This window comes from Grammomys surdaster, unplaced genomic scaffold, assembly GCF_004785775.1.
Source record: "Grammomys surdaster isolate TR1022 unplaced genomic scaffold, NIH_TR_1.0 138, whole genome shotgun sequence".
In the NCBI taxonomy this organism is placed as follows: domain Eukaryota; kingdom Metazoa; phylum Chordata; class Mammalia; order Rodentia; family Muridae; genus Grammomys; species Grammomys surdaster.
The window spans coordinates 8,477,315-8,502,910 of NW_021604596.1; the positions used below are offsets into that span (position 1 = coordinate 8,477,315).

The window sequence follows — 25,596 nt, forward strand, 5'->3', positions numbered from 1 at the left end:
TCCTTCCTTCCTTCCTTCCTTCCTTCCTTCCTTCCTTCCTTCCTTCCTTCCTTCCTTCCTTTCTTCCTGACAGGGTCTCAGCCCTGGCTGCACTCAAAACTCATTATCTAACTGTAAATGACTTTCAGTTCCTGATCTTCCTGCCTTCACTTCCCAAATGTTGGATTATAGACATGAGCCAACATGCTCAGCTCCTCTAGCTACCACTTGTCCACCAATTCATTTCACTGTTCAACACTTACACAACAATATTAACTAGCAGTGATGGGAGATATGTATGCTTGATTATTTCTCTTACAGAGAATTAACTTTGTCATGTACCTTAGCTAACAATTTGGATATTAAACTTCGGTTTGCCTTCATGTGTATTTGTGTGCCTGGACTAAGATGAGCATTGCTGTTACTCCTCAGCTATATACAAAGTTTTAGTTCCTTTCCTTCCAAATACTCTGTGGGTCTCACATAAAAGAACATCATCATCCACTCTCCCCCTCCAGAAACTGCTTCCAGAGGCCACAGCTGACAGCTCTTCTTTCTTTGCACTCCTACACACAAACCCTTTAGCCTCAAGCAAACTTTTTTCTGAAGTCATGGATAGATCCAAGAGAAAAATAGAAAGACTCCTCAATTGATAACATTCCACATTAGTGATATTTACTTTGCACTATTTCTATAAAGACATGCACTCAGGTTAAAGATACTGTTCGTACATAACTTTAAAACCCACAATTTCTACCACATCTCAGCGTCAGCTCCTTTCTACGTCTCTGAGAGGGATACAAACCAAAGAAAAATCAAAGAAACAATGCTTCGGTTTTCAGTTTGCTACTGCTCAGATCCTAAATATACAGGGGTTTCTCAGGAGTAATTCTTGCAAAATTCAATGAAGATGTAGTTTTTTTCACGCATCTCTCTGGATATGTAGCATGCATGCCTACAATAATTACAGTCTCTTCTCTTCAGTTACTTCTGACTCTAGCTTTTCAAATCTATGTACTTCTAGAGTTTCCAAACCAATCCCCATAGCTAACTCATCCTGACAGGAGAACAGGAAATTATTTTTCTTGGTAATTCTTCATTAGGAAATTTGTGAGAGCCTGTGTGACCCTGCTACCTATTCCTGGAGAGGTTTGCTTTGTTTGATCATGGCACTCAGGAAATTTATGTTTGTAAGAAATTATCAAACTTCCCTTACAATTTTTCCATTTCATTTATTTTTAGAGTGTGTGTGTGTGTATGTGTGTGTCTAAAGGTATATTCATACCTGTGTGGAAATGCTTGCACAGATCAATAGAATTACTCTGTACCTAGAGTTACAGTGGCTGTGAGCCACCCTGCAGGAATGCGGGGAATCACTGTGGTCCTCCCTCTGCAAGGGTACAAGCACTCTTATTTTCCAAGATACATCGCTAGACCCATAGTTTTTGTTTGTTTTTGCAAAGGTAGTTCTTATATGAGGTTTGAAAAGTTTATAGTTTTTAAACAATTTGAGTGTTTGCATTTAACTTAATTATCTGGATATATAAAGATATCATCTGAACTAAATAAGGTAATTTTTCTAAATATGAAGTTATTTCCTCTTAACACCACTAATTTTTTACTCATTGATTTTTGATATGCTCGCCACAGTAGTTAAATTTGTGCTTAACAATTGAATGTAACCATCCATCTCCTAGGAGGTAAGAAGTATGCGGCATTCTAACTCTCCTCATGTCTTGTAATGCTTATGATCTTAGATTTAAAGATGCTTTTCCAGAGACTTTGTATAGTTTTCCCCACTGGTCAAAATGTTATGCAAATTTTCACTAGGATGCATAGGCAGATAGGTACATTCATGTGGATTCCACAAAAGCACCTTGCATTTTAAGGAACTGACTCTTCCTTCCCGTACCAAGCTCCCTTTCTCAGCCATCTGAGATTTGTGCCACTAGTAGAAGTCCCTGTAAAGACGCTGCTGAGAAAACACTTAGGTGAACTAATCCTAAGGTTTTAGCTCCCAGTAAGTCACTTGCAAATCAAAGAATCAATCATAGGGCTGCAGGGTGAACCTGCAGTGTGTGGGAAGGGCACAGAAAGGCTCAGTGCTTGCATGTATCATGTGTGTGGGAAGGGCAGAGAAAGGTTCAGTGCTTGCATGTGTCATGTGTGTGGGAAGGGCACAGAAAGGCTCAGTGCTTGCATGTGTCATGTGTGTGTGAAGGCCACAGAAAGGTTCAGTGCTTGCATGTGTCATCAGACACCACTCTCATTTGCTGCCTTTTCCCCATGGCTGTCCTGAGCCTCTCAGGTCTTGCACCCAAACTTCCACCCATTCCCTATCTGTTCATTTCTAGTCAATGCAACAGAAGACTGCAGGCTCCATGACACAGTGTGGTCACTATGTGGGAGGAAGCTGAGTCTTTCTTGTTTAGCCCCAGGATTCTTTGAGTAACACACACTCTGCTGATGCCCCAAGTCAGTGATCCCTGACAACATCTGCTATAACAGTTAAACTTTTCTCACTGAAAATAGGTTCAAACAAGAGTGTCTGTGTTGCAAAGTGAACACCTCTGTGCATGCATGGTAGGACTGATGGGGAGCATAGTTTGAGTTCACCACTAACTAGCTTGTAAAACTGAATAAGCAAATAAGTCTGTGATCATATTTCATATAAAATAAAGAAACTGGATATGCTATTTTAGTCTTATGTGGCTATATTAAAAAATGACAAGAGAGAGAAAGGGGGAGAGAGAGAGAGAGAGAGAGAGAGAGAGAGAGAGAGAGAGAGAGAGAGAGAGAGAGAGAGAGAGATTATTTATAATAAATTATTTTCAAAAGTTTCTAGGTGTTGCTAATTGGCTAAGATCCTATTTTAAGCTCTCCACAAAAGAATTTAAGTCTCTGTTCAATATTCTCAAGAGAGATGTAAAGCCTAATTTTCCTCAACAGTTAATTGACAAAAGAGAGGTAATCTCACAAAAAGTAGAAGAAGCTATTACTAATTGATATGTTATATAGCCTGATTAGTTGTTGGCAGTGATATAACAGTCCTTTGACAAAAGATTATGAATATAGATTTATATATCTTTTAAATAGGGTCTTCATGACTCTCTGAGTGTGGAAAGAGCGACTGTTGGTGCTTCTGCCCTCATTTTACAAGAACTCTGAAAAATTGGCTTTAAAAACAAAAGAGAGGGAACGGTACATCCCAGAAGGAGTCCCCCTGAAATACTCTCCATCATGCCCTGTTCACTTTTAACTCTCTAAAGCTGAAAGCTCATGGCAAATATGCTGCTGTCTGCCTCTGGCACCACCGAGACCAACAAAAACTTTGCCACAGATATGGGGAAGAACCCTCTTACCCTTAAAGGGAATGGCCCAGACCCAGTTCCCTTACGGGGCCGAGGATTGATATGCCTGTTTGATACCACAGAAGGCACAGCTAACCGGCTACCAAAAAAAATGAATGAAATAAATAGATACCCCCACAAAGCCCAACCATAAATAAAATGAATAACAATTTGTATCCAGGGAAGAGAAATCTCCCTGAGAATTCCCTTCTTTTTCCTTTCCAGGTAAAAATGAATCACCCGTGATGTCTGCTGTTAGAAGTTCTAATCCAGATGCTGGCCTCCGAAATTATACTACTCAGACCTTTGAAGGGCCACTGACAAGAACATCAAACAGCTAGAGATTGACATCACCAATCTGAAGAAATTTCTCGTTTCACTGTCTGAATAGACCTCCTAAAATCACAAAGATCTTTATTGGACTTGATTTATTCTATCACAATAGAAAAGGCTGTGTACAGCTCTTGATTGTGTACAGCCCTTAACGAAGAATGTTGCCCTTACATAGACAAGACAAGGAGGGTTAAAGAGAGTATGAAATAGGTCAGTGAAAGCCCTGAAAAAAATCAGAGAGAGAAAGAGACAGATGCATGCTGGTACAAGAATTGGTTTTCAGCCTCTCCAAGGTTGTCAACCCTATTTCTTCCCATCTTGGGACCATTATTTGGTTTCTTTTTGCTTATATTTGCTGGTCCCTGGGCCTCAAATAGGCGGACTAACTCTGTGATACAACAGATAAATAATTTGGTAGCAAAATCTTTTCAGATACATTATCATAAGTTAGCTATGGAGGACCACGAGACTCAAGATGAGGTTGTTACTTTATACAGGGTGTTTCCAAAACCCATCTCCACCCAACCTAAAAGGGGGGACTTCTGCCGCTAGACCAAGCAGAGAGGGGCCACCCAGAACCCCCTCTGACTGGCAATCTGAATTCTTGCTTAGGCTGTGAGGCTAAGCACTGCAAGGGAATATAAATAAAAGAAAAATATCTCTCTGGGTTCCATGAGGGACAAGCCTGACTGCATAGGGGTTGATGTCAAAAGTATCCCCTCTCCAGGAAAAAGACATTGGGACGGGTATGGCCCTCATGCCTCACTGGACAATGATGGGGGACCGGAGCCATTACAAGGTCCCCTTCAATTACTGGAGGTCAGGCCTCTATCCCCGCCTTCACAAGATTAGAATTGCCACAGCCCTTCTATACTTAGAGAAGGGAGGAGATGTCAGGGGCATCCCTGATTACACACTGAAGGTCTAAAATCAGCCATAGGCCTAAAATCAGCAATAGGCCTGTCATACATGTATACTAACACCAAGTCTTGGGTCTCAGTGGAAAAACATTGAAACAGATGGCTATAAGCTAATGTAAACAGGCAGCTTTTGTGGAAATTTACAAGCCTGAGTAGTCATAGACCTTGTAAATAGGTAGCCTTGGCAGACAGTACTAATTTAGATAAGGTCAAGCGAGTCATAGGCAGAGTCACAGTGACTTGTCCCCTGAACCTTCACCCAGCCGATACCCAGTTCTGAAGATATCTGTATTCCCCCTGAACACCCACACTCCAGTGTCATCCCCTTCCCCACATCCTGCCTTTCTGTATTTATAACCCCTGTGTGAATGAATTACAATTTGAGAAAAAATAAATTATATAAAAAAAAAGACAAATCACTGTCTTAAGGTCAGTGGCAATATATTGGAAATTCCTCCTCCGCAGTTACAATCTAAATTGTATACCTGGTATGTGACCATATGGTGATATTTTGACCTTGTAAATTCAAATGTAAAGCGCCAAGTGTCTTACACATGGGTACTCACTTGTGTTAAGAAGAAGTAAGACTTTCATACAGAGGAACTCCTCATGGGTCACCTGGAGCTTGACAAACTCCTGTGGGATTTGCCACATGGTAAGGCACAGCGAGTAGAACGACAGCTCCTTCATCCTCTGCCTTGTGCCACACAGCACACAAGAGAAAAACCAGCATAAGCATGAAAACCCATCGCCCATCAGCCAGGCAGTGATATAACTTGTCAGTGAACTTGAGTTCAGGCTCTGTCTTTACTGTCGCTGAATTTACTGAAATATTTAATAAGCTTAATTTTGGGAATTTTTAATGTCTCTGAACTTTTCTACATGGTTGCACTACATTTTTAAGGCAAAGAAAATTTAGACTTAAAAATAATATTATATACACATTGATCAAAGTTCATATTGTTTCTTGCTTTTACTATAATACTTTAAATACCTAAATCTACTGAGAGCAGTGTTGAAGGAATTAAAGCATTTGGAACCAGGAACTGCTTTATTGACTGACTAGTATCTGTATTGGTATGTGTACATATAATTTTGTGTACAGGTTAAAGGATTGCTTCAGATCATAAAAATTTACAATGTTGTGACTTTTTTCTAGGGGATGTGTCTGATGACACAGAAAAACAAATAAAAGAATGCTAGTAAATATAATTGAAAAGGTTAGTGCAGACTTTGTAGATGGCTCCCTTATTTGAGGGATTCTCTCAACATGTGCTATTTTGTAAGGCCAGCATTAGTCACTGTAGCTAGTAAGAACAGTGGGATGAAGACAAGATACCCACATTGAAAGATTAAGATTAATCCTGGCTCCTCAGGTCTGTGCCTATCCAGTTCTCCCGACCAGTTTCTTGAACTGTTAAGGTGGATGATGCCTATGTCAAGGGATTATCAGTTAAAAAGGACTGAATGAAGCATGAAGATTGTCAACTGTGAAGACATTGGACAGTGTCAGTTATTAACTTAGATGCATATGACTTGACATTCACCATTAGACCAGTGTAGACACTACCTTGAACAAACTCTTGTCATTAAAAACTACATGCTGAAAACTATTTATTTAGATATGATAAATCAAATTGGAATAGTCATAGAAGATTTTTGTTTAATTTTTAAAAGTCTACTGTCAAGCAAAAATATTTGATTTCATTATCTCAAGTTCATTATCACAAGTACAAGTCTGAAAATTTAATTTAATATGATAAGCATTTAATATGATAACAAGATATATTTAATTGTGCATATCAGATTTTAAAAAATAAATAAAAATTTTAGTTTGAAATAAACAATTTTTCAAGATAAGAGGAATGGGCTCCAAATATTAAATAAGCAATCCAAAGGATTTAACTAAAAATTTTAAGCAAATAAACATAGACAGAAAAGTTTCTGAAAAGGTCTCCAAATTCTCAGGAAGTAATAAAGAGAGTTGGCCAACAGGATTACTTGAAATTAACTTGAACAGCAAAAGAAAAACTAAATTGACTGAAGAATAAGCCTAAAAATAGGCAAAAATACTTGCTAACTAAGCATTTGACAGAGAATTAGTATCTAGAATATGTAAGGATCATAAACTAAAATAATCAAGAAATGAAAGAACTTGATAAATGGGTTAATGAACTTATTATTGCGAAATGAACAAACAGTTCCTAAATGATGGAGTACAAATACACAAAATATTCACTCTGCTGAGTCACCCAGGAAAAGTTAACTACAGCTACACTGAGAGTCCCTCTTACCACAGTCAGAGCAGCAGTTAGAAAACATCGTGCTGATGAGGCTGTGGGCAGAAGGAGTCCTTTTACACTGCTGCTGAGGATGTAAACCAGTCCAGCCACCATGGAAATCAGTCTAGAGGCTTTCCAAAACACTACATTAGATCTACCTATCACCCACTCCTGAGTATTCACCCAAAGGCCTCCAAGTCAACACATTGTAGAGACCCTTACATCAGTGGCTATTGCCATATGATTCACAATTACAATGCAGTTTTCCAAATCATACTATGGCTGTACCTGTGATAACAACGACAGCACCAAAAGTCACAACTTACTCATTTAGGATTAGATCAGGTGCAAAATATAGCATCTGCCCACTGACATGCTTGTAGGACCTCCATCCCAGGCCAAACACCATCAGGCTCATCCAGGAGTATTGAATCAGGGTTATCTGGTCATCGATGTGTAAGTTCCGGAAACCTACAAATATATTGAAAGAAAACAATCACAGAAATCATGGCAACCATGTTAAAAATTTGTAGGAAGTTGAAACTAGATACTAATATGTTTCCCTAAAATTCAGAAAATGCTCATAATAACACAGCCTATAAAGAGACAAATGGATAGCCATTTTATGAGTCATGAACATCGTCACTGTAATTTAGGGCTGGTGAGAATGATTAATTGAATTAACTATCTGTTCTGGATTCATGTAACACCTATTCCCATGCCAGGTATGATGTTAACATGATTGAAATCAATGCTAGAATTGGCATGTGGGTAAGAACATGTGCTATTAGTCTTTCGGTGTCTTCTTGACACGATATTCTCTCACCATAAACCACAGTTTTTGTGGTGCCTATACAAGACCTGTACAAGAGCAAGCTCATAGACATTTCAGCAGGGAAAGGGAGGGACTTAGAAGTCCTGCCACTAGCTGAGGACTTATAGACAATTGATGGCTTCTGGGAGAGGGAGAGTCGGTTTCATTAAGTATGTGGCCCCTGATAGGTCAACCATACTCCAATGGTTGCTCTCATAACAATGAGTATATGAGCAGCACAAACTTGACCAAGAGTGTTATTAATGAAAAAGAAAAAGAGAACTCAGTGTTGGAAAGGGCATGGAAAGATGGAGTGGATGTGGGAGAGTTAGACAGAAAAGTAAGATTGAATTTGCATGATCCAAACCCTTAAAGAGGAAAAAATAAGACACTTGACTTTCCTATGGAGGCAAGAAGAATTTAAGCACTTCTTTCAGTCGCTTTCCCCAAATCTGAAAGAAGGACAAGGAAATAAGCTGGGGTAAAAGTAGAACATTTTGGATATATTTGAGAGAACTCAAGAATATTGCTTGCAGCTGGGTCTATGGACTTGAACCTGGGGATATATCAAGGAAAGAACATGAATGTGGATGTCGTTGTAACTTACAACACTTGAATTATGAAACTGTGTTTAATATTCTTTTAAGATTAAGTAAAAAAATGTTTTAATGTGAGCATCAAACCCTTTCCATGAAGCTCTTTGGAAAATCCCTATTTTTCTTAAAAGTCCACCGATACCCATTTATAAATGACCTAATTCAGAAATAAAGCCAGAGTAACACTTAATCCATTAGCTATTGAGAGAGAAGTCACTTCTTTCTGTTAGACATTGAAGTTCTCTGCACATGTTCCTGATGGTCCCACCATCAGCTGGGGAAGTGCATTTGTCTTTGTGTTCCTTAGCCTCCTTGGAAATGAAAACTCACGTGTGCCTCCCTAATTAATGGTAGCCCAGCAACCTCCTGACTTTTGAGGCACACAATTTAATGTCTAACCACCCTTTCTCATTATTACTTCCTGTTTCTTCCTGACTGATGAATCCCTGTTTGGAGTTTGGTAGAACAGTAAATGCTGTTACCAGGGGGAAATGTATATAATCCCTGCTGCCCTCTGCATGGTGCCTGGGGATGGTCTGTGAAGCACTCATTACCAAGACTCTGACTCTGAATCAGCAAAGACAAGGTGTGGTTATTTACTGTGAGAGAGGTAGAGGGTACCAAGTCATCCAACAGATACATCTGTGACACTCATTCATTGTCCCGCCCACCACATGTCTCAGTTTATACTGGATTTCAAACCTGTCCTTCAATCTAGCTAAGTGAATTCCTGGTGCCCTCCAGAGGTTGTTTTCTCTCATTTCTGTTTTGAGAGCCCAGGGTTTTCTTTTTCATGATTAGAATGTTTTTTTTTTCCTTTGTTTTGATACTGTCAGCATCCACAAGTCTAATTTACTTTGTTGCAGAAAGACTCCAGCCTCTCTAGGAAAAAAAATGTTGCTTGCAATTTTTAGTTGTTTTTTTTTTTTCGTATGACTTGACTCCAAGTGCATGTCCACATGGTATGTCATCTTAGAAAAAGTGTGAATCTTAACACAATTTATCTAGCGCATAAGTATTGCCTGTCAGTGAATATTGAGAAAAATGGTTAATTCTTTTATAAAATTCAGAATCAATTGATAAACAAATCAATTCTTTTTAAAATGTGACAATTGATTACCCAATGAAGGCATATGAAGAACTGTGTGTTAATGTGACCTCAAGGGTTGTGCAGAAAGGCCTCAGTTCCACTCCTGATTCTAGCAATTGAATACTGCCTTGAACAAGTTAGGCCATGAGAATAAACATAACTAAATAAAACTGAATTAAAGATTCAGGAAAACTATACATTTTGTTGAGAAATATGCAAATATTTATTATCCCAACCATGGATCCTGTAGCAGAATACTAATTGGATTAATGGCTATAGGGAAATCACTAATCAATCTGAGAAAAATCTCCAATTTAAAACAAGTGAACCACACTGTAGTAATGTATTCTTATAATCTCAGCACTGAGGAGCTGGAGGCAGGAAGATAAATAGTTCAAGTTTATCCTTGACTACAGAGTAAGTTCTAGACCAGTCCTAGCTATTTCAGAACCTGTGTCGAAATAACAATATAAAAAAATAAAAAGGAAGAAAAAAATGCCCCCAAACAAAGTGAGATCAAAATTATAAGCTAGAAAGCATTATCCTTTATGTTACAGGAAACAAAAATATAATTAAAATATAAATGCTATGAATGACAATAAATTCTGAAGGCAAATTAGGCACCACTGGCTTGGGAAAACAACTCAGCCAGCAAAGTGATTCTCACATAAGCAAGGGAAGTGAGTTTTTCATTCCTAGCACTCACAGAAAAGGCAGGTGTATTGTATTGCATAATCCCAGAGGTAAGCGCAAGAAGAAACAAGTGAATTTTCAGAGCTCTATGCCAGCCAATCTAGACAAATCCATGAGCCCCAGGCTCAGTGGGAAACCCCACCCTTAAAAGTAAGGTGGAGAACAGCTGGGAAGACAGTGGCAACCTCTGACCTCCACACATGAACACATACCTTTCTATGTGCACATGGATTATTATTATGAATAGATTCTTACAAATTACACATATATGTACAAGTAAACATTAGTAATAAAATGTATATTTAATATATTTTCAGAATAGTCATGTCATATGCATTATTGTATTTATTAGTTGGTATAATATGCATATATGAATTTCATCATCTATAAAGTGACAGATTGGTAGAAAATGAGATTCAATTAATTAGCTATATTAAAGTATTAATGGAATGTTCATTATGATCTCTAGCAATTCACACATTATTCTGTATATTTGGTTCTAACTACTAACATTTCTAATATATTTTAAAATATCTAAATACTTGACATAGCTATGTTTGATTTTTTTATTTTATGTCATTGTTTTATATTAATCTATGACTAGTTTTTAATTTTTTTACAACGTTATACATACATGATTCTGTTTTCTGAAAATCAGACTCTGTTTATATTCACTTTATCCTTGTGTTATCTTGTGTTTCTTGTACTCCTGGATTCTAGGCTTGTCAGTGTCTTGAAATAAAGGAACACTTTTACTTTTTGTGGAATAAAAGGCAACTTTATTGAAATATTTCAAAACTTACTCAGTTACTAACATTCATAGCAGAACATATGTTTGTATCTAACAGAGTAGAACTCAGAAAATAACCTCCTTCCTCCACCTTTTGGAGGTGTAGCTGTGGAAAAAGTCCAATGTTAAATTGACTTGAACATGACTGGCTCACATGTTAAGTTTCTCCCCAGTGACTGTGACACCATTCCATCATTTTATACTGAAACAAAGCTAGGAACATGGAGGTCAGATTCCTGTGGTGATGATGATCAGAGATATTTCATGCATTTGAGATGATAATCTAACTGGAAAACCTACTCTTCAGGAAGTGATGGATGATCGCTAATTGTGCTTAACAAGTAGTGTAAGAAATGTACTTTTCTGTAAGTGTCTTGGTCTAACAATTCTTCAAAAATAGCTGTGAATTGTCCAATTCTCAATACTTAAAAAAAATAATGAATAGGACAAAAGTTGACTCTAGAGACTTGCTGTGCGTCCAAGGTTCTGATAAAAAAAAATGTGTAAGTTCTACCTCTGTTTTTACAAAGTGTCATGTAGTTGGAATGGTGAACCTCAACCTAGATGGAGAATTACACATCTCAGGATCGTGTGGTACAAGACACCAATGGCAATATGTGTGTAAATTTTCAGATCAAAGGGAGACATAGGCAATGCATTACCAACATATTCAATGGCTTAGTCTGATCAAGAATGTCAGAGTTCCTCTAAGATAACATAACTCTTTGTTTTAAATACCACACTTTAGATTTCTATACCTTTTTATTTGTCTTTTCTGAGACAAAATCTTACTTGTGTCAGGAGCTGGTCTTGAACCTAAGGCCCTCTCTTGCCTCTACCTCTTCTCAAGGGTTGGGATTCAGTCTGGGAAGATTCAGGGCAGATTAGATTAGTGTGAATGATGGAGGCTAGTTAGGAGCCAGACAGGAGAACATGCATGCGAAGATCCTCTACATACAGAAAACAACACCAAAATGGGAAGAGAAAGATGGGAAATGGAGCAAAGAACCTTTCAGCAAATTCTCCTTAGATTCCATGGATTGAAGGGAGGGGAAGAGGAGTACTGTCACCTCAGGAACTGGGTTACAGAATGGCTTTGAGCTGTAAGGCCACAGAGTTTAAACTATAATCCAAAATGGAAAAAGAAAAATATGACCCGTTACAATTATTTTAGAGATAATTCATAGGTTAGAATCTTAGGTTGGATTGTTTGAGAGCTGAAACCTAGGTAAATAAGGAAAGGGTGGTGACCAAACTGAGCTGGATCAGCAGGTATGGAAGTAGCACTGTAGTAAGATCAGTAGCCATGAAGTAGCATTGTAGTAAGCCGTGTATTGAACATGAGGCATTGAAAGAACTGACAACTTACCAGGCAGGAAGTGAAGGAGGAGAGAGCCTAAGGTGGTTCTAAAGAGGCTGGCTGAGGACTTGTTTCAGGATACAGAAAAATGGTTTTGAGATATGAGCAATAAGGTCATGTTGACTTAAGAGGTCATCTGGGTGGAGCTGTGTTAAGAGCATTTGGAGTATATTATTGAAGGAGCTGGACTGATGCCATTATTTAAGTGTCATTGGAGTGGAGGGAGAACATCAGTGCTATACATCTGCTCATTCAAAGTGTGTAGCACATGAGGCCAATCAGTGGAAGAGAGGACAGAACTCAAGACAGTAAAATTTATGGCGTAAGGGGAATAAAAATATACAGTGACTAAAACTTTGTGGAAGAAACCATGTACCTGAAAGGAACAAATGGACATCAAAGGGTGAGTTTCTCCAGGAAGTGGTTACTCTGCCAATAGCCTCATAGGCACTGAAGTGTGTCATAGCTGAGAACATACATGCAACCTGACAATGTGAAGATGTCAACATTGGCGATGGTAATTTCAGTGGAATACAGTTAGGGAGCGGATTTTGAGAGTTGTCATAGAAGCTCTGGTCAGGTCTAACTTTACTCCCAGCAGGCCACATTCACTCCTCTCCTCATGCATCAAAGGTGATAATTTGCCTTATTCTTTGCATTTGGAAAGAAAGAAAAAATTCCCTTTTCACACTGCCACCAACTCACACTGCAGAGCCAGAAAATGAAGGAAAGGTTGTCCCTCTCTTCAGGTCCTCATCATGGCAAGAGGTGTGAGTAATTGAAAGCAAGATGAGATGCACTCAAATGGGCAACAGTTGGAATGTCATAGCATGACCTGGGGTGAATATTTCACCAAGTAAGGGGAAAGGGCAAGACAGATTCATCACAAGAAAATGTTTGTTCTACACTTCTCTATTGTTTTAACTCTTGTACAATTCACTGGGAGAGAAGGTGACCTTGCATTCTGAATGAGTAATGATTAATTTTTGTCTTACTATGACTTTCAAGATCCTAATTGATCAGTCTATGATTTTCATCTGTGCCATTACTTTCTACTAGTAGTCCCCAAATAAACTCCTTGCCATTTGTTTCTGAGTAAATTGGTGGTAAAATCCTCAGGAGATCAACACTTACTGTAACAGTATCAAAGAGTTCATCTACACAGATACATTTTCTCAGTGACTACTAAAACCTCTTATTGTATTTTTGGGGTAACTGAATAATTCAGCTTCTGATATTATTTAAGCATCCCAGAATTTGAAAGAAGGAGAGCCACTGACTGTCTCCTGTTTTTTTTCATTTATCACTAACCAAATTTCACTCACAGTTTTTATTTCCTATACCCTCAGGCTCACCAATTCTTCTAACAAATGTGCTTTCTTTTTACAAAGTTAATGAGTCTTCATGTCCATTCCTTTAGAATCCAATGCTAAAGCTATTCATCTGTTCCTGTTTTCTTAACTTCTGTGTCTGATGCTATTATCGGGTGTCTCAGCTTTCTCTGGGTTGAAAGTTCTTTAACAGAGGAAATGTATACTGGTAAGTTTTAAAATTTAGTAAGTAAGGCCTTACAGGAATTCAGTACTCACTCTAGACAATAAAAACATACCATACAAAGTCATTCATACACAGATGCTAAATGTCAAATGGAGAGTATGAGATGGTCTATAAATATAATACCTTCAGGCTATGGCATCTTACATGTTCCCATTAAATTAAAAAGAATCTCTGAAATATTATTGGAGAGAAGTAAAATTAGTTGTAATTATGGCAACAGGTCAATGACAATGAGAATGAAGACAAAGAAGAAAAGAGGATTTCCTGCCTGGGAAGTAAAGGACCCCAGATCCTTGCAGTATAATGCTGCGAGCCTTCACTGATTGACTTGCTTCTGAATTTGTACTTTTCATCAGACTTCAATGTACACTTTACTGTCTCAAATGAATGAGCTGGTTTGTCAGCAGGTTTTCCAGCAGCATATATACATGGATAAATACAGCTACATTTTCACTGTTAATAAGCAATTTCACAATCTGGCTTATTGTTAAGGCTCTTTTAACAAAAATCCATTTTCCACATAATTAATAGTATCACTGCAAATGAGTAACTGAATCAAATACATTTCTCTTCTGTGCAAAACCGGTGCCCAGATGCAAAGGTATATAGCACCTCGTGCATTCACGCTGTGAGTCCGCCTTCTGGCTTTTTGTCCTAGCAGCACTATTTAACTGCTAAGCTCTGCACTCAGCAGGCATGTGGTGGGCATTCATTTAGTCACTAAATAAGGGCCATAACTTTGTGTAAAGGCAGCTGATATTAGTTCAGAGAATCTAATAACAGTGGATCAACATCATGGCTACTCTTACTAACTAGCCTGGATTTCAAACCAGCTTGGGACTAAAACCCTGCCCCTGCCTGTGAGGACATTTCCACAGTGTTAACTGGAGATTAATAACAGTGTCACCATTCATGCCTGAGATTTCCAACTGTACACAAAGGTAAAAGTTCACTGCACATCAGCATTGGTTTCTTTCTCCCTCTTGCCTGAGGCCACAATGTGACCAGTTGTCCTTTGCTCCTACTGCTATGCCTTCCCCTTTGTGATGGACAGTACCGTCTTATAAGCCAAAACAATCCTCTGCTTCCTTAAGTTACTTCTGTTAGCAGATCACAGCAATAAGAAAGGCAACAAGAACAATATGAAATTTATGTCCCTTTCAGCTCTTCTAGGAAGAACTTTGATCAAGGTTCCTTGAGCATCTCTGTACCAATTTATAGTGTCCCTTTTAAAGTCACTATTTGTAAATATGACTTAAAGAGAGCACAATCTGCACAAACATTTTATCATCTCAATTTTGCTCTTGAATATCACTAATAGAAAAGTAAAGAATCATAAAATGTAACCATTGTCTTGATTTGCCACATATAAATCATATTCTACAACACTTCAAAAGCTGCTACCAAATTCAGTACATAAATTTCTTCAAGGATGTGTGGAGGTCAAAATATCTTGATCTATAAACATTTAAACTTAAAAACAGCTTTGATCTTAAATGAATAAATGTTCTTTTTAACTGCTTTCTTTTTTAAATTTATTAGCTGACAGTAAAATCTTCTTAAACAATAGTCTCCAAAAATACAAGGGAGAGGAATAATGACCCATAGCAGTGGCAGCCAAGGAAATCACCATTTCCAAATAATGGAACCAGAAACTCAACAGCACAGCTAAACATTCATTTTAAAAACAGAATTAGTTTATCAGTGCTCTTATGACATTTACTTAGTAAAGATCTATCAAATTTGATAGCCAAGTCACAGTAAGTTTTAAATATTCAAAACTTTTTTTTTTTGAAGAAAAATGTTACCTGTCCAAGGCCCATCAGCTACAGCAAAGCAAATGAAAAGCTGGGCACTCTGACTCATCTGTAGGATTACTTCATCTCCATTAGAACAGCAAGTTTTATTAACTTTTCTCAATACATATCCGTTTGAAGGTCTAACAAACAAGAGTCTGTTTTCTGTTTCATATAACCTTGGATGTTCGATAACAATTCATCTATTACATCTCAAACCTTTCAGGTAGAATAATAGCCAAGAAATGTATTCAGGCAAATTGGGAAGGGATTCTTTAAAAAAAATTAATTGAATTTCTTCTAGGACAAAAGGGACATAATGTGTTTAATTTTTGACTGTATATCAAAAAAGTGAACATTTCAAGGATGTGATTGGTGTGAGGAACACGTGATTTTTGAAGGAATCATTCTGCTTCTAATTGTGAGGTTAAGGCCCACACAAACAACTGCTAGTCTTCACCTGTCTCTGCATCTATGATTCAACCAAGTGAGAAATGCATCCATTTAATGTGACCAGCCACGTGGCTGCTGAAGAGCCGCACTGAGGGACACATCTTGCCAGAAAGTCAGTGAAGTACTTCCATAAAAACACAGCTTCTTGGTATTTCTGGCCATATCCTTCTCTTGGTATGATGAGAAGGACCAGATATTGAGGTCTGTCTGTCTTTCCAGACTCCTTATTAACCTCAGGAGTTCAATATTCTTCACTGACATTATATAGGTACTTTGAATGTTGTTTTGATTTGTTAGATGAGTAGGCACATTTGATTTTATCTCCAACAGACTCAAAGCTTCAGTTGGGTTTTAGAATGAACTAGACAGTCTAAGAAAATGGCTAACATGCCTTTTTCTTAATTACTATATTTGTGATTTAACACATACACTTAGCTGTTCTTAACTGTTTGTGTAGGTAGCAATCAGCCAGCCTTAATGTGATCTCTATTTCTCTGGGTTCCCATAGTCTGTATGAGTCTTGCCTGTGTGCAGGTGTTGCTGGGGATTGATCCATGGGCTTATGCATGCTAACCTAGGGCTCTACCAACTAAACCAAGCACACATGGGAGATGTACCTAGCATTTTGAACCACTAAAACAAATGGTGCTCTTTACATGGTGGTTGACTTTTCATACAGACTCTTTTCACATTCATATAGTGCCACAAACATAGTACCTTTTAATGCATGATACCATGTACAAATTACCTGGCAGAGACTTAGACCATTTGACTACTGAAAGCAGCTGCCTCTCGCCTAGTTGGTTGAGACTGGTCAGCAAAGAGCTGGAAGTGTCAGGCTTTGTGTTGTCATGCCCTGCATAGACCACATCAGGCTCAATACTCATGAGCAGGTTGATGAGTGGTGGAACCAGTTGAATTTCTTGATTTGGTGAAAAGGTGATTCTCTGGCCCAGGGTCTGGCTCTCATTAGGAAGGCCCACCGACTGGGGGAGAGCAACACCATCGAGGGCTCTCATAACTCGGACTTTATTGAACTTCTTAAATTTACGACCTATAGAGAAAACAAAGAGGAAAGAACTTTGTGTAAACACATAGGAATTCATTATCCTAGCAGTATATATTTTAAGCCTTATCACTGGGCTGCATAGACCTCATCGTCAATCTGGAAGTGAAACAAAGCCAGACAAGTATGACGGTGCAGACCTGTGATCCCAGTGCTTGAGAAATGGAGGCAGAAGGAACAGGAGGACTTCTAGGCATCCTTAATGAATGATGTGGTAAGTTTAAAGGCAGCTTGACTACATAAGACTTTGTATCAAAGAGGGGAGAGAGAGAGAGAGAGAGAGAGAGAGAGAGAGAGAGAGAGAGAGAGAATATGTAAATGATAGGCATCAGATTTGGGTTAAATAATAACAGTACTGTCTGGGTTGGCAGGCTGTTTGTAGTCACATCAAGACCAAGCAGAGGTTATAAAGCTTGGAGTAAAAAGATGGATGCCAAGGTGAGTAGTGTTTAGAAGACACCAGCATCAGGATTGCTCAGTTGTGTAACAGGATTGCCTTCCAAAGCTGGAAGTCCAGGCTACATTCAGGCAAACAGGGTTCATCATCATTGTGGGTCTTCTTTTGGGTTTTATTCTTTATGGATCTATTATAATTCACGTACATTATGTAAACCTCACAACATCTTTCATACAATTTAAGGAGATTCATGTTTCTTGAAATAAATCCATGTGCTGCTACAAGATCTAAATAACTAAAACTAAGGGTATCTTTCCTAAATTAAGGGAAGACAGTTTTTACCCGTGATTTGTGCTTTCAGAATATATGTATTTCTTGTCAACTTACAGAATTCCTATTTTGGCGAGTGATTGTATATTCAGAAGGAAAAGCATGAGAGCAAACCTCAGAAGGAGTTAGCTTTTGAGAACGGATTGGCTATTGGCAGCCAAACCATCCTAAACACATCTGTACTCATGTGATCTCAGAAGCTAAGCAGGTTGGTCCTGAATAGTACTTGGGTGGAAGAACAGATTGATGGGCACTTGCATGCTTATGAAGACTGCTGCTTTGCAACATGTTGGGAGTGGATAAGAGAAAGACTTTGTGACTGAGGATGGGCTGGATTTCAGCTCAAGTCACCCTGAATCAGGCATACCTTCTCTCTCTTTTTTCTTTTTTTTCCATTTTATTTATCGTCCCATTCATTTATATCTCAAATAATATCCCACTTCCTAGTTATCCCTCCACAAATCCCCCACCCCACATTTGCTCTTTCCTCCCTCCCCTTTGCCTCTATGAGGGTGCTCCCTCACCCTCCCACCCTTCCAGCCCCACTGCTCCAGCGTCCCCCTATGCTGGGGCATCAAATGCCCACAGGACAAAGGGCCTCCCCTCCCATTGATGTCAGAGAAGGCCATCCTCTACTACCTATGTATCTGGAGCCATGGATCCCTCCCTGTACACTACTTGGTTGGTGGTCTAGTACCTGGAAGCACTGGGTGGTCTGGCCAGCCGTAGTTGTTCTTGCTAAGGGGTTGCCCTCAGCTCCTCCAGTCCTGCCAGCTACTCCATCATGGTCCCTGAGTTCAGTCTGATGGTTGGCTCCAACCATCAGGCATACCTTTTCAATGTGAAGGGCCTGTGCCATGGTTCTGAGAGAGGCCTGGTGACTTTAATGGTCCAGGCATGCCTACCTGTGGCCAATATGCTACATGTGTTTGGGATACCAATCATTGCATCCAAACACATCTCTCGATGTCAGGTTGTTGCACAGCAATTCCCTCTAAGTGGAAACATTTCTCCACGGAAAAGGCTCATGACACTGAGGAGGTAAAAACATTATTAAGTTTGGGAGAACTGAAACTTAAAGATTTAAGTTTTAGAACTCCCAGGGGAGGAAGTTCTTCCTAGCAACCTTGCGGAGCGACTCTTCAACCTGTTGAGCTGCTTGTAAGCCATGCAGAGTATTTTAGGGTTCCATCTTTCCTGATATGTCACCATGCTAGGGTGGCCTTTGGTGATGTAACTATTTCTGGATTGTCAATGGTTCTATAAATGATCCCAATAAACTCACTGGTTCATCAAACTGGACTTTGAAAGCATCATCATATTTGTCTGTCATTAGTTCCTTTCTGGGACAAACAGGCATTTGTTCATGTCTCCCTGGGAATAATGTCACACAACACAGGTCTGCAAAAGGTTGGGTGCTCTTGGAACAGAGGTGGCAGTATCCTGGCTCTTGTACCTGATGTAACTCAGACATCTGTTTGTTCCTACAGCACTGAGCATAATTAAGAAAACACCCCCATGAATTAGGCATTAGACTGGGGGACATGAGTGGAAGTTACTGCTGTAGGTGGCAAGATATGGATGCCTTAGTTCCTACTATACACTGGTAATAAACAGTGCCAGTGTACTTAGTTCTTGGTTCAGGTGTTGTCATAATGACAAAGGATGAGTGTTCTGCCATGAAACCCCACAAACATCAGCAAAAACTTGTAAGTCATAGAGGGAGAGTTCCCAGAGTCAACAGGAAAAAGATTGAGAATCCCGTGCAGAAGGCAGACAAGTTTCTCGGGAAAGGAATATGTCAGTAAAGAGAAGAAAAGTCAGACTTACAGAGCTCTCACAGTAAATTGGGAAGTTTGCAGATGTGCAATCTAATTCCACTGCTGTCTCAATGTGAAAACTAATGATTGTATTTGTAGGTAGGGGACGATGTAAGGAATGGGGGCTTCACACCTGGTGTTGGAGCAGGAAAGCAGGGCTCAGCTCAGAAGCTCAGGGTATATGATGGTAAAGCCCAGCTCTCTGCTCCTTACCTCTCCCCCTGGGGTGTATTGTGGGCTAAGTCCTCATGGAGTGAGGTTTTTAGGGAAGAATTTACAAGCAAAATTATTGATTCCAATAATTTTTAATGTTTGGTTCCACTTTAACAAGGCAATAGTTAATAGCCAATATTATATACCCTTGCTCAACTCTAACGATAACTCCATGTGGGTTTCCTTCTGAATTCTTATTTCTTTTAGTATATTTTAACTTACAATGATAATTATATGCTTAACATTTTCATCACATGGCTTGAACAGCTGAATTTTTCTTGTGGCTAGTCCTGGTGCTGTTTGTATTTTGATATTAATTCCGCTTCCCCAAGTGGGACTGCCTGGGATGAGGAAGGAGTCATGTACTCGGGTGACTTCATGTGACCCTTCTAATTAGTAAAGATTTCAAGGAAACCAATCACTGGATGGGTAGGCATGACTTCCAGGTCGGACAGGGAGACAGCAGAAGAGGAGAGGAGAGTGAGCTGGAGGACTGGAATATAGAGGCAAAAATGTAGGTAGGGAAGGCTCCCGTTTCAGGTGGCAGATCCATTTGGATCCGCTACCAGAGGATGTACTTAGAATGGCTTATAAATTAGGATGCTAGTTGCTGCTCCCGGTGATTAGTTACTTATTGATTCCCAGGGATTTTGTGATGTTTTCCTTCATGTGGTGACTCAACTGGGTTCCAGGGAGAAAGGTATGATGGCAAAGCGTTGATTTGCAACAAGTACACCCCGAAAGGCCATGGGAATTTAGAAGCTTGGGGCTGGCATGGTAATGACCTACCAGTGGGAACTTAGTGAGGTGGGTGGAGAGATTTCGGGGCTCCAGGTTAGAGAGTCCCCACGAGATGAGAAAGGCTAGTGCATGGACTACATTTCCTACGTTTCCTGCTACAGTTTCAAGTTGACACTTAATATAAAATGTTGGAATTCAAAGCCAACTTTGGCAACTTATTGAACAAATATAAACTCTTTGATGTCTTAGAATACAAATTATAAGGGCATCAGGAATGCAACTCAGTGGGAAGGTTCTTGTTTGGCATGTGTGAAGACCAACAGATGGACAAACAGACTGACTCATACACACAAACACAAACAGAGAGAGAGAGAGAGAGAGAGAGAGAGAGAGAGAGAGAGGCAGGCAGAGAGAGAGAGAGGCAGAGAGAGAGAGAGACAGACAGACAGACAGACAGACAGACAGAGACAGACAGAGACACAGAGAGAGAAAGAGTGAGTAAAATGGACAAGCAGAAGGAAAGCAGGAAATCACCAGAATCTCTTCTATAACTTCATCATGCTCCTTGAATTAGAAAGCTTCAGGTTCAATTAGAGATAACAGATGAATAAATTAAGTGAAAAGAGATTGAGAATGTCACCATGCATCAAGTCTAGGCCTCCACAGACACATAAAAACATGCATACACACAAGCCCACACACATTACACATACATATACACACTCATTTTTTTAAAATCCTCATCAAGATAGAAAAAACCCGAACTACACAACCCATAGAAGAATCATGAATTACAATACTAAACTGACTAAAATATGCAATCAATAGCAATGATATGAGTAACTGGAAAATGAACAGGTTGAAATGACAATGAGATGATGCATTTTTATGTCAGGGTCCATCTACAATTTCCAGTCCAAAAAATGTGCCTACATATATTCAAAGAAAACAAAGGTGTCAATGCAATTATTTGTACAACTGTATAAGAGTTGAGTTAAAAACACTCATGTTCTCTCAATCACTCAATATCACCTGAAAAATAGAAATGTGAACCCATTTATCTCTACTCAATCTGGACCTGGAGAGTAGAGGATTCTGGTAGATACTCCACACAGTTCTAGAAGCAGCTATAAAAGTGCTCCGTATGAACAGAGAAGAATGTTAAGCTAAAAGCTGAGATTGCAGCTCAGCTGTCTCTTGTTCACATGTGTGGGAGACTGTACAGCCTAGACAATGATCAGAACACAGCTTGAGGCTACAGAATTCAGGGTGAGCAAGGGCAGGGGTATGGTGATTTCCTACTGAAACGCTGGCTCAAAGCATGGAAAAGGATTTGTCTGTGAGAGGAAGACAGGGCGAAGTCATCATCCACAGCAACTTGCCTTAAGAAGAGAATTGTGGCTTCAGTTTTGTTTGTTGTTGTTTTGTTACTGTTTTTAAACAAAGGACAGAACAAGCTCCTAAACTTCTGAATATATGTAGGCACATTTTGGGCAACTGGAAATTCATATTTGCAGGTTATCCAGAGCAAGCATAGATGGCAGTGCAGTGTACAAGAGTTTTCCATAAGACTCATCCTCTTCATCCCAGCACATCCTCCTCTGCATGAAGAGAAGCAGGGCTGTGTGAGGAGAGGAGACGAGAGGGGAGTCGGGCAGAAACTGGTTTCTTCACTCAACGTTGAGTGTATGACTCTTTATGAAAAGAACCTTAGCTACAATCACATTCCAACGAACATCCATTTAATTAGTGACATGTTCACTGACTTATTGCTCTATACAGAAACACCTTATATTTCAAAGAGCTATTAGTCACATTCATGGTACTGTAGCATTCTTTCTACAAATGTAAAAGGAATCTCTCTCCCCCCCCTCTGAGTGTGAGTCATTATGCAGAAATGTTTTTCTAAAGGCAAGAATTTAGGCATATAAAGCCTTACTGAGAAGATATATTGCCATCCTTAGGGGTGGAACTATCTTCCTACTCAGTAATGCACAGCAATGAACTAAATGTGAAAGTTCACTGTGACCTGTGAAAAGCCAGGGAAGTGATTCATAAAAACAAGAATCACATGTACTGAGAAGAGCAGAGAGCCTCAACATCATCCTAGGATGAGAACACAGTCAGTGGAGCAGATAGGAACAAACAGCCCATTAGCAGAATCTATGTCTTGGCATGTCAAAGCCATATTTCTTCTGACATTCCACCATAGGATTTTATTAAATTCAAGGAAAGATTTTCCAGTGTCCTCTTGTATTTCACATTTATTTAGGTCTATATATGAAATCAGAAACCTCAGGAAGAAGGAACTAATTGACGAAAGAAGGGGAAGGAAGAAGGGGAAAGGGGAAGGAAGGAAGAAAAGAAAGATGGAAGGAAGAAGGAGGAGGAGAGTTCTAGGCTCCTTCAGCAGTGTGCAAGCTGCAATTACTTCCACAGTATTCTGTTGATGTAGGAGGAACCAGCTCAGAATAACTCATATGTCACTCAAAGGAGAATCCATCTCCTACAGCTTACAGAAACTTGAGAGCTCCTCTACTGCAGAAACTTGAACTGAACTTAACCTGTGCTGACACTTTGAATCTAATTCTTTTCACTAATGACCTTCTTCCTGGGTGACATGAGTTGGATTATTTATTGTGCAGATTCTTGCCAATGACTCTCAGCAAGAATCAGCTATGTTTGAATCTCAGCATACCATGCTAATAAACTTCTGTATAAATCCATTTATGGTGTAAAAAGATAGGCCACTATTGTGTTTCTGTTCCTGACAGTGCTCTTGGGCCACAATGTATTAGAATGATACATTTCAATGTTTCTTTCTAGTATATAGCCCTGAAATATGCTAATTTTTAACCCCCAAACTATCTCTCAAGAACTGCTCTACCACTGGTGCTGGGAACCAAGCTAACTACTCAGTGCTAGTAAAACCATGGTTTCTGGAAGAAAATCAACAATTTACTTACCCAGCATGAGCCCTAACAGTCATCTATAAGCAGTTGTCCTTATACCTACAGTTAAGTGAAGTCTTCACCTCTCATCAAAGAAACTTTTCTTTGCGACAGACAGAAAGCATTACAGAAATTCACAACCAACCAAGATGCAGAGTCGTGAAGGCCAGACTCAATGGATACATCTATTAAACATTCCCACACCTAAGGCTCATGGAGCACTGTGGACAAGGAGGCAGAAAGTGTGTAAGAACCAAAGGACCAAGGAGTTTGCTGTAAGATTATGTCTCCTAGCAACACATATGGACAAAGTTGATATCATCGGACACAACAAATTGGATTGGAAAAAGCCCAAGAGAACTCAACCCTACACAAAGAAAAGCAGGGAGGGCTCTTTGAGGGGAAAAGGGGAAAGGAGAAACACGGTAACTAAAATACAAACTAAAAAACTAAACAAACAAAAAAGTTACACTATTATAATCTTTATGAGCCATCCACACTGTGAAATTCAATTGTTTTGAAGACAGCATGATGTTTGAAAAGACAAACTAAAAATGACAAACAACTTTAGTGGTGGTTTGGAACATTGTTGAAAATATCTGGCTTTTAAAGAGAAAAATAATATATCTTTAATTATTTCTAGGGGTAAGAACTCATGTATGAAGTAAGCAGGAAAGACCACTTAGTAGAATATACTTTAAATGCTACTTTAAAGAATTAATTCTTGCATTTAATCTACATTTCCTCATTTAGTTAACTTTATGAATTAGAGCTCTGATTTGTACCTTATTCTAAGTTCAGATGTGACATTCAACAGAGTGTCTAGCATCTGAGGAGAGACATTGAGGGTGATCTCTGATGCATATGCACTTGCAGTTGCTCCAGATTTCTTTGTATTTCTCCTGCTTGCAGGTGGGACTGGTTTTTAGAGTGGAGCCAACAGTTTACTTCCCAGTGGCTGCAGTCTCATGAATCAGAAAAGATGCAGAGCTAGGAGCCAGGTGGAAAAGCTTCTTTGTCCATGCTTTCATTTCCATTTTTATTGTTGTCCTATGGCCCAGATCTTCTAAAATCATAGAGAATATAATGCCTTTGCATAGCATGCTTCCATCAGTGAGCCTCTTTTATATGTAATGGGGTTTGAGAATGAAGGGAAACTAGCAATATTTAAAATGTGAAAAGGCATATACATGAAAACTTTTATGGGCTAGCTGACCTGAGGGTGTGTCCTCCAGTTCCCTAGTATAAAGTAGCCAAAACAAATATATATCCTCTTGGGTACATAAATGAAATAGTGTTTTGTTATATAAATGTTTAATATCTGGAGTTTGAATATCCATTCATCAGAGTATAGCATTGGTCTGAAAGCAGGCAGAGGCAAACCATCTATAGACACAGAAGGAGGTGACCCAGATCACGGGCTTCAGAAACAGTGGTGGAGATGGCTGAGGACAAGAGAAAGACAATTTTAGGGATGGAAGACATGTTGCATGGGAAAATGGGGTTTATTCACAGACAGACCAAGAGTAATTGCTTTAAAAGATCAATGCTACACTATGATGAATGGACTTCAAACTCCAGATTCCTGCTGCTCCAAGCTAACTTCTGGTTCCACTGACTTCCTACAAAAATTCTCACCAAGATGTACAATCTAGTACTTCTTTGGACTACACTACTACTGTATAAACACCACTCTCCATTTTCTCCTAAAGCATTCATACTCTAGGGCTCTCCTTGAAAATGTTAGTCATGTCTCAGAAGCTGTTCTTCCCTTATCCTTAGGACAACACTGTGGGGACCTTGGGTCTTCTATGCTGCCCTCCTGGAGAGGTGGGAGTGTTCGGAGTAGTGAAAGCTACATAAAGATCAGCATGTGGAGGAAACCAGTTTGCAAAGGAAGCCCTTAGGTACTTCGGCTTCAGTGACTAGAGGGGCTCTGAAAGGCCAATTGTAAGAACTTGGAAAAGACAGGGCACTATGAAAGTGGCACACAGAAGGCCCAGATGGACCTGCTTCTCTTCTCTCCCCACTTTTATCCTCCTTGAAATTAGGCAACAGGTAAAAT

The 25,596-nt window shown here is 39.2% G+C and overlaps 1 protein-coding gene across 2 annotated transcripts in view; it reads right to left on the reverse strand.

Annotated features, from left to right (window-relative positions):
* The window catches only part of Pgr (progesterone receptor), a 58,725-nt gene that overhangs the window by 3,040 nt on the left and 30,089 nt on the right, over positions 1-25,596 (reverse strand). Inside the window, exons 4-6 of one of the 2 annotated variants that reach the window (XM_028763417.1) lie at positions 16,762-17,067; positions 7,191-7,335; positions 5,149-5,279 (exon numbers count right to left, since the gene is read on the reverse strand). In XM_028763417.1, coding sequence (XP_028619250.1) covers positions 5,149-5,279; positions 7,191-7,335; positions 16,762-17,067 — 582 coding nt within the window. The remainder of the gene's footprint in view (positions 1-5,148; positions 5,280-7,190; positions 7,336-16,761; positions 17,068-25,596) is intronic. The other variant, XM_028763418.1, reaches the window with a different exon arrangement.